This window comes from Coregonus lavaretus (assembly GCF_964263955.1).
Source record: "Coregonus lavaretus genome assembly, chromosome: 18".
Lineage (NCBI taxonomy): Eukaryota > Metazoa > Chordata > Actinopteri > Salmoniformes > Salmonidae > Coregonus > Coregonus lavaretus.
In genome coordinates this window covers 20,419,684-20,429,787 of record NC_140005.1, presented here as the reverse complement: position 1 = coordinate 20,429,787, position 10,104 = coordinate 20,419,684, and the positions used below count along the sequence as shown (strand labels likewise).

The following is a 10,104-nucleotide window of genomic DNA, read 5'->3' as shown; positions in this document are numbered from 1 at the left end:
TTCACTTGTATTTTGCTTTCTAATGGAAGGGTGTCTGATGATGGCGTAGTCACTTCAACGTACACATTGCTGGATAATTGACTGTTCATAGATTAGAGAAGCTGTAAGTGACTTTATCAATTGTATCAACAGTAGATGTTAACAGTGAGCTGCTAATTTAGAAAAATAATGTCTCTAATGTGTCTATTTCTTGTCTGTGCAGGGCCGTCTTGAATTTGGCAAGCTGTCACTCTCCTGGACCTGACGATGTTTCGTAAGAAGAAAAAGAAGAGGCCAGAGATCTCAACACCAAAGAACTTTGAGCACCGGGTGCACACCTCGTTTGACGCCAAGCGGGGCTGCTTCGTGGGCCTGCCGACCCAATGGCACAGTCTGATAGAAAACCTCCGTAGGCCCAAGCCTATGGTGGACCCCTCCCGGATCACCCCTGTGGAGCTCAAGCCAAAGAAGGTACTGGACCTTATTCTCAGCTCACCTTGTTGGATTTTATTTTATTTCTGAGAATATTCCAGTATTAGTAAGCCTCAAAACCCTCCATCAAAAGCATTCTTCTTTCTAATTATAACATCATTTAGATCTGCAGCAGAGTTACCCTGCCATTGTAGTCTAAAGTTTCCCTAGTCCAGTGATGGCAGTGTGGTGGACAACACTTGCTGTTCTCCCTGTCATATTGCTTTCTTATCTATCACGGGGCTCAGCTAATGACGTTGCTGTGTACATTGACAGTACAACATGAATCCTTGGAGGGCTCCAAGATTTATTACTCCATGCAGGCAATTGATAACGATCCATGGTGTCTTCCCATAGATGTCAGGCTGAGGGATAGAAAGTCCAGGTACAGCACTGGAAATGCCAGTGAGCGATAGAGCCTTCAAATCTAAGGATTTCTGCACTCGGCTGAATGCTCATGCCGACATGCCCCTTATAAAAATACATTTTCATTACCACCAGTGGATAAATTTGAGCTTTGCGTTTCATAATCACAGTGTCAGCTTCTGAAGCATAGTCATGGTTTTACTAGGATCATCAGGATTGGATTGGTAGTACAGAGGAGACTTGTGTTCTGTAAATAATGTAGCGTGTATGGCAGAGGCAAAGGTTGGAGAGGTTACAAAAAACATGATTACATTTGAGACATTTGAACAATTTTGTCATTTGTAAAGAGTTTGCAGTAGGATGTTAATTAGTATGGCTAAGTCACCTGTGCAACTGTGAGAGCAGACCAGAGCACCATACCAAAGACAGAGAAACATAGGAGACTCTCGTGATGGTGAACATAACTTGACTTTAACTAGAGATTGAGTAATCAGCCAATGGGCCTTTTCTCTAATAGGTTAAACTGGAAGGCACTTCGGCCAACACATTTTTTAAGTCTGTGTCATCTTGTTCTGTCAGGGCAAGTTAATGCTCTTTCTCTACGCCGCTGTGATGTGTGCTGCTTGAGATTTCAGTCATCAGAAATAATCTATCCGTCATTACAGTTTTTATACAACCCACATTGCAAAATAGAAGTGCCTGTGTGCAGTATGTTACAATCATTCCAGTCAATGTGGTTGGCTGAACATCACTGCCTTCCTTTCAGACCATCGTGCGTGGGAGTATGATTGGCCATGGAGACTACATCTCAGCCATGATCTCCGACATGAGCAGGCTGTCCGTGACCAGCTCCAACTCCCTGAGGAAGAGCAGCCCTTCGACCAGGAAGAGGGCCCAGTCCCTGGGCAGGCTGGGTGAGGTGAAGGAGGGGGACACCTACCAGTATGAAGACCTGAGAGAAGATGACCTGGAGCAGGAGCAGTGGAGGGACAGGGCTCATAACATCCACAGTGAGAGTGGGATGCCCCACATGGGCATGAAGAAGAGTATCACCCTACAGCCCAACGGAGTTCTCCCCAGGGCCAAGTCCACCTATGAAGTGAGCATCAGCTCTCTGGAGGGAACCCCGGCTCCGTCCCAGCCAATGCAGGTGCCTATTAAGGGGGCTTATATCAGCTGTGAGGTGGGCAGTCCCACAGAGACACTGATGGTGAAGAGAGACTTCCAGGTGCCCAGGGTTATGCCACAAAAACAGAGGCCCATCTCGTTCTTCTACAGCCCAGCCATGGCTGTCCAGCAGACCCATACCGACCATGGGGGTCACCCCCCTCCGGAGTACCGCACCAACCTCTACATACACTCCCACAACAGCCCTGGCAGACCATACTCCTCCTATGACCTGAAGGTGAGCATTTCACTTAATCATAATCTCTCATCTATATTGATACATTATTCACAGACACACACTACATTACCAAAAGTATGTGGACACCTGCTCCTCGAACATCTCATTCCAAAATCATGGGCATTAATATGGAGTTGGTCCCCCCTTTTCTGCTATAACAGCCTCCACTCTTCTCGGAAGGATTTCCACTAGATGTTGGAACATTGCTGAGGGTACTTGCTTCCATTCAGCCTCAAGAGCATTAGTGAGGTCGGGCACTGATGTTGGGCGATTAGACCTGGCTCGCAGTCTGAGTTCCAATTCATCCCAAAGGTGTTCGATGGGGTTGAGGTCAGGGCTCTGTGCAGGCCAGTCAAGTTCTTCAACAAAAAAATAATAATACTAATAATAATTGGAATCATTTATTTTGGGTAAAAGTTATTCCACACCGATCTCGACAAACCATTTCTGTATGGACCTCGCTTTGTGTACGGGGGCATTGTCATGCTGAAACAGGAAAGGGCCTTCCCCAAACCTTTGCCACAAAGTTGGAAGCACAGAATCGTCTAGAATGTAATTGTATGCTGTTGTGTTAAGATTTCCCTTCACTGGAACTAAGGCGCCTAGACCAAACCATGAAAAACAGCCCAAGACCATTATTCCTCCTCCTTCACCAAACTTTACACTTAGCACTATGCATTGGAACAGGTAGCGTTCTCCTGGCATCCGCCAAACCCAGATTCGTCCGTCGGACTGCCAGATGGTGAAGCGTGATTCATCACTCCAGAGAACGCGTTTCCACCGCTCCATAGTCCAATGGCGGCAAGCTTTACACCACTCCAGCCGACACTTGGCATTGCGCATGGTGATCTTAGGCTTGTGTGCGGCTGCTCGGCCATGAAAAACCAATTTCATGAAGCTCCCGACGAACAGTTCTTGTGATGATGTTGCTTCCAGAGGCAGTTTGGAACTCGGTAGTGAGTGTTGCAACCGAGGACAGACGATTTTTACGCGCTTCAGCACTCGGCGATCACGCTCTGTGAGCTTGTGTGGCATACCACTTTGCGGGTGAGACGTTGTTGCTCCTAGACTTTTCCATTTCACAATAACAGCACTTACAGTTGACCGGGAAGCTCTAGCAGGGCAGACATTTTACAAACTGACTTGTTGGAAAGGTGGCATCCTATGACGGTGCCACGTTGAAAGTCACTGAGCTCTTCAGTATGGCCATTCTACTGCCAATGTTTGTCTATGGAGATTGCATGGCTGTCTGCTCGATTTTATACACCTGTCAGTAATGGGTGTGGCTGAAATAGCTGAATCCACTAATTTGAAGGGATGTCCACATACTTTTGTATATATAGTGTACATCAACTAATTTCACATTGGCCAGAAGTTGACTGTGGTATAAACTGTAACTTACAGCTTTACTCTTTTAAAAATACCTTTGCATAATATGGACTGTGAGCTACTTCTTAAACAGTTTTTTAGGTAAAACATCTATAGAGCCCGTAGCTCCTCTCCATCTTACAGCAGCCTGCATTCCTGCATTCTACAGTTGATTGTTCAATTAATGCTGTTGGTTTTTTCGAGGTGCTAAAATATGATTTGTGACTTTATTGCTTTGATGTGCTTGTAAACATTGAGCGATGCTGTGTTTTTCATAATCTCAAAGGTACATTGAGGTACCTATGGCACCGTCATAGCAGGGAGCGCACCAGGTGAAGTCAATGCATAGTGTGAGAGTGAAACACTGTGATTTACATCCAGCAATAAAGCAAGCCAGGGACCCTGGGAAGACAGCCAACTCTACCCTCTCTCTCTCTCTCTCTCTCTCTCTCTCTCTCTCTCTCTCTCTCTCTCTCTCTCTCTCTCTGTCTCTCTGTCTCTCTGTCTCTCTCTCTGTCTCTCTCTCTGTCTGTGTGTTATCGTCCAGGCAGAGTCGGCTCTGAGGCACCACCAGTCAGGCTTCCTACCCAGCACCACCAGCAGTCCCTTCATGAGTGGCATCAGACCCCACAGGACGGTGCGCTCCTCAGCCAGCTACACCCTGGGACTGTCTCCCAACATGGGCCTGAGACCCAACGGCCCTGACCCCTTTCTGAGACACTCAGGCTGCCCTAATGCTCCCTTCCTCAGGCAGGACAGCCCCTCCCAGCTCCGGCCCTCCCCCACCGGCTCCCTGGCCACCAGCCCCCCAGGCACATGCTCCCCTGCCTTCAGACCAACTCAGCACCCCCAGAGGCCGCCACCAGACCCCCCCAAGGTGACCCATAAACAGTTTAAGGCTGCCCTGCACATGGTGGTGGACAAGGGAGACCCTCGGTCGTACCTGGAGAACTTTGTGAAGATTGGAGAAGGGTCCACAGGGGTGGTGTGTATCGCTCGGGAGAAACACAGCGGCAGGCAGGTGGCCGTGAAGATGATGGACCTGCGGAGACAACAACGTAGAGAGCTGCTTTTCAACGAGGTATGACGACCTCCAATCAACACCATCCTCAATGACCCTCCTCACAACACCACCCCGAATTACCAATAAATCATGTTGGGAGGTGTCATTGTACGCTGATGATTCATGTTTTCTTTTAAATCCATAACTTGAATCCCTCCACAGCCTCATAGAGGATCTAGATACATTTTCTAACCTCTCTGGATGTTACGTATTGGATCACTAAAAAATACAATTTTTACATTACCATGTAGTTTACCAATAAAATGGTCTGATGGTGATGTGGATATACTCTGAATACATATCGCAAATGAAATAAATGATCTCACTCCAATACATTTTAATAGAAAGTTAGCAAAAATAGATAAGATCTTGCTACCATGGAAAGGTAAATACCTGTCTATTTGTGGAAAAATCACCCTGATTAACTCGTTAGTATTATCCCAGTTTACCTATTTGCTCATGGTCTTGCCTACGCCTAGTGAACAGTTTTTTAAATTATATGAGAAAAAAATATTCAATTTTATTTGGAACGGCAAGCCAGACAAAATTAAACGGGCCTATTTATATAATGAATATGAATTCGGAGGACAGAAATTATTAAATATTAAAGTATTAGACCTATCACTAAAAGCTTCAGTCATACAAAAGTTATACTTAAATTCGAACTGGTTCTCTAGCAAATTAGTAAGATTGTCTCACCCAATGTTCAAGAATGGCCTTTTTCCCTTTATTCAGATTACAACCTCTCACTTTCAGTTATTTGAAAAGGAAATCATCTCCTAAATATCATTATTTCTAAAACAAGCCATAGAAAGTGGGTTGCAATTTCAATTTAATCCTCCAGAAATGACAGAACAAATAATGCAACAAATATTGGGGTTAAACTCAAATATCCTAATTGATTAAAAAAGCATTATTTTTTGAAAAAAAAAAAAAAAAGGTATAATCTTCGTAAATGATATCATAGGTAGGACTGGTGGAGTTTCCATGGCATAGTCTTTATGAACTGATACGCAAAACGACGCCGGATTCAAAACGTAGAATTTTTCAATTTTAATTATTATACAGAATTCTTGCTACCAATATAATGTTGTTTATATGGGGGATACAATCTTCCCAGCTCTGCAGATTTTGCTGCGAAGAGACAGAATCATTAGATCATTTGTTTTGGTACTGTCCATTTGTAGCTTGTTTTTGGACACAGGTCCAGGAATGGCTAAAGGATTGCAATATTTACCTGGAGCTAACCCTGCAGATAGCACTACTGGGTGATCTGAAAAGTCATAGTCAATCGATCAATAATATAATAATACTTTTAGCAAAAATGTTTATTTTCAATTTACAATCTGTAGAAACAATGAGAATAGAAGGGTTCAGAACTTTTGTAAAACATCACAGTACAGTTGAAAAATATATGGCAAATAGAAATCCAATATGGATGGTGTTAAGAGATAGATGGGAGGTGTTGAATGGAGTTGAGGGATGGGACTAATAACAACTAACAACAACTAATAACAACAAGATAACTAATGTAAAGCATACTGTGTCCATAATAAGTATATAGGTTATAGGTTGAGAGCTTTTGTGAAAGAGCACAGTTAGAAAGATATGGCATATAGAAGCAAACCGGATGGACATCATGAAAACGATCGGAGAGGTTGAGGGTAGAGGAAGTTCAGGAGTAAAAACAAACAAAATATAAATATTGTAAAATTGACTGTGTCCATAAAATGTATATATGGGCTCCCGAGTGGCGCAGTGGTCTAAGGCACTGCAACTCAGTGCTTGAGGCGTCACTACAGACCCCCTGGTTCGATTCCAGGCTGTATCACAACCGGCCGTGATTGGGAGTCCCATAGGGCGGCGCACAATTGGCCCAGCGTCGTCCGGGTTTGGCCGGTGTAGGCCGTCATTGTAAATAAGAATTAGTTCTTAACTGACTTGCCTAGTTAAATAAAGGTAAAATTAAAAATAAAAAAATAAAATAGTATGTATAAGCTGGAAGTAGAGGCCTAAGCATTGTTGTTCACTAGTTTACTCCAATTAGGGAAGGGGTGGTGGGGTTGGGAAATATATATATTTTTTAAGGATATGTATATATATGTATGTATATGTATTTGTATGTGTATATGTATGTGTATGTATGTATGTATATATATATATATATATATATATTTGCGAGAGAAGAAAACATATGGGGGATTGGAAGTGATGCAGACAATTGCATTGATGGAAGTTACAATCTATCTGCAATATTAAAGCTGATCAACCCACCCCCCTGAACCCCCCCCCCCCCCCCCCCAAAAAAAAAAAACACACATCACATAACAGAGCCCACATGTTATGTATCTGTTGCCGGGTTTAACATGTTGATATATTTTAAATTGTCAAATAAAATACATTGAAACTGCGGGGGCAAATGCCCCCTTAGATCCATCTAGTTCTAGCTTAGAGATAGATAACATGTAGTCACTGTTTCCCTGACAATAATACCCAAATAACCTATTTTGCCCATGAGTGCCCTCTCGAAATCATCAGCTACATTACATGACACCTCTGTTATCAACTGTATGTGTTTGTCCAGGTGGTGATCATGAGGGACTACCAGCACAGGAACGTGGTGGAGATGTTTAAGAGTGCCCTGGTGGAGGAGGAGCTCTGGGTCATTATGGAGTACCTACAGGGTGGAGCACTAACCAACATCGTGTCTGAGACCAGGTATGGAGACACAGCACAGACTTGACCTACACCCCCAGAAATAATTGCTGTCATAGAAGGGGCAAATTGTATTGAGGGGTCAATGGAAAGTGAAATATAGGCATTTTTAAAGAGACAAGACTTCAAAGACGTGTGACAGAATGATGGAGCAAAATTCTAGTTATGTCCTCAGTACCTATATTCACCGTTAGGGGGTAGTGTGGTACTAAACACAGTCGCTCTCATTCTCACTGCCACTGGAGCAAAACACTGTGTCCTCCTATGGGAAAATATAATCTGATAACATAATTAGATTAGTGTATGTTCAAATAAAATGTGGTGAAATTAATTTAGTCCCAAAACACGATTTTATCTATGCTCCCATCCTGTTCAATACTGTACATCAGATACTCTATCTATATGCATAAACAAAAGCAAGAAAATAGCCCACTTGATATCAGAGAGGTGGAATTGTCAGTGAATATTAACTCTACCTGTCAATGTATTTTAAATTCCAAACTGAAAGTTGGCTCATTCACAATACAGAGACAGGAGTTGACTTCAGAGTCTAGACACATGGGGACTGAGTGCATTTCTCAAATATAAAAATGGGCCAAATCATATTGGCTGTCATTTTCAGTGCTTGTCAGAACCCAAGATTAGTATTTGTATTGATTTAACTGTCTGGAATAGCCCTTTGCTAAATTATACCTCCTTCATACTCCAATCCTTTCTCAAAAAAGCTATCAGCCATAACTGAAAAAAAGTATTTTCTGAGGTGTTTCTGTAACACAGTTGTTCAGTGTTCAAAATCACCTAGGCTGTATTTTCATAATGCAAACACGAGATACTGTGAATGCATGTAGTTGTCTGAACCTCACCAAACCACCCACCACTACACTCTTAGAAAAAAAGGTGCTATCTAGAACCTAATAGGGTTCTTCGGCTGTCCCCACAGGATAACCTTTTAAAGAACCCTTGTTGGTTCCAGGTAGAACCTTTTGGTTCTAAGTAGAACCATTTTGGATTGCATGTAGAACCCTTTCCACAGAGGGTTCTACATGGAACCCAAAATGGTTCTACCTGGAACCGAAATGGGGTTTTCGGCTGTCCCCATAGGATAATCTTTTGAAGAACACTTGTTGGTTCCAGGTAGAACCCTTTTGGTTCCAAATAGAACCGTTTTGGGTTCCATGTAGAACCCTTTCCACAGAGGGTTCTACATGGAACCCAAAATGGTTCTAGCTGTGACCAAAAATAGTTTTACCTGGAACCAAAAAGGGTTCTCCTATGGGGACAGCCGAAGAACCCTTTCAGAACCATTTTTTCTAAGTGTAACATCACCTGGGTGATGCGACAGCAGCCATTTTGCAGTGCAGTGCCGTGTTGAGTGTTGTGTATATCTGTGTCACTCTCCCTTGCAGGCTGAGTGAGGAGCAGATAGCCACAGTGTGTGAGGCTGTGCTGCAAGCCCTAGCCTACCTTCACTCCCAGGGGGTTATCCACAGGGACATAAAGAGTGACTCCATACTGCTAACACTGGATGGGAGGGTAAGTCTCTCTCTCTCATAAGTATTTTTATTTCAGTTGAGAAAAACACACCTGTTTATGTATTCATAACTGTTGATAATAGAATTTTAATGTCCCTGTCCTGTATAGATCAAGCTGTCAGACTTTGGGTTCTGTGCTCAGATCAGTAAAGACATCCCCAAAAGGAAGTCTTTAGTGGGAACACCCTACTGGATGGCTCCGGAGGTCATCTCTAAATCACCGTACAGCACTGAGGTGAGAAAGAAGATATTCAAAATACTTTGTATCCTAATGAACTGTACAGGTTTATTACTTTATACTAATGACATACTAGCTGTATCCAAACAAATACTCATGATGTCCAGTATTCATGTGCATGTCAACACTGTCTGATGTTGATGTTAGAATATACTGGTTTATTGTGTCTGCCAGGTGGATGTGTGGTCTCTCGGTATCATGGTAGTTGAGATGGTGGATGGAGAGCCCCCCTACTTCAGTGAGACCCCCGTTGCAGCCATGAGAAGACTGAGGGATGAGCCAGCTCCCACCGTACGGAACGCAACACAGGTCATAGGTCAAACAGAATACATACACATACTCTCTCATACTCTCACAGAAACACACACACCTTTTCGCTCTTTCAACATGTCTGTTGAATTAACTTGGACTTTATACTTTGTGTAGGTCTCCCCAGTGTTGAAGGACTTCCTGGACCGTATGTTGACGCGAGACCCAGTGGAGCGGGCCAGCGCCACAGACCTGCTAGAACACCCCTTTCTCCTACAGAGCGGCTCCCCGCAGTGCCTGGTGCCCCTGGTGGAGCAGTACCGCAAGCGCATGTCCCGCTGCTGATCCTCCCCCCGTGGAGGACCCTGATCCCTGATTACTACTGTACCCTGAGTGTGACCTACCCAGGCCCAACCCAGCCAGCACCCAGCCCAGTGAGGGAGCAGCACCAGAGAGCAGATCCAGACCCAGAGAGCCTGGTACTGCTACAGAGCTCATGGCAGCAGGCTTGCAGGCTTGGTAGACAGTGACACAGCCTGGGCTTGCAAACCTAAGAAGCACTTTAGTAGTGAGTTGGCGTAGTGTAACGGCAGCATGCAAACAAACAGAATTCCTCACTTATCTCAACAACGTCTGGGCCTACCTGTGATAGACGACATCCAATGGAATTCCTCTTGACACAACACCAATCTAGCATTAGTGCATTATATAAGACTTG

At 43.9% G+C, this 10,104-nt stretch overlaps 1 protein-coding gene across 1 annotated transcript; it reads left to right on the top strand.

Annotated features, from left to right (window-relative positions):
* Window positions 1–246: 246 nt before the first annotated feature.
* On the top strand, window positions 247–9,731 carry pak6 (p21 (RAC1) activated kinase 6; the record flags this gene model as incomplete). Its single annotated transcript, XM_084182109.1, has 8 exons — window positions 247–450; window positions 1,583–2,221; window positions 4,137–4,670; window positions 7,237–7,370; window positions 8,774–8,900; window positions 9,009–9,134; window positions 9,312–9,446; window positions 9,564–9,731. The coding sequence occupies 8 exons, from the start codon at window positions 247–249 to the stop codon at window positions 9,729–9,731; spliced, it is 2,067 nt and encodes a 688-aa protein (XP_084038235.1).
* Window positions 9,732–10,104: the final 373 nt, after the last annotated feature.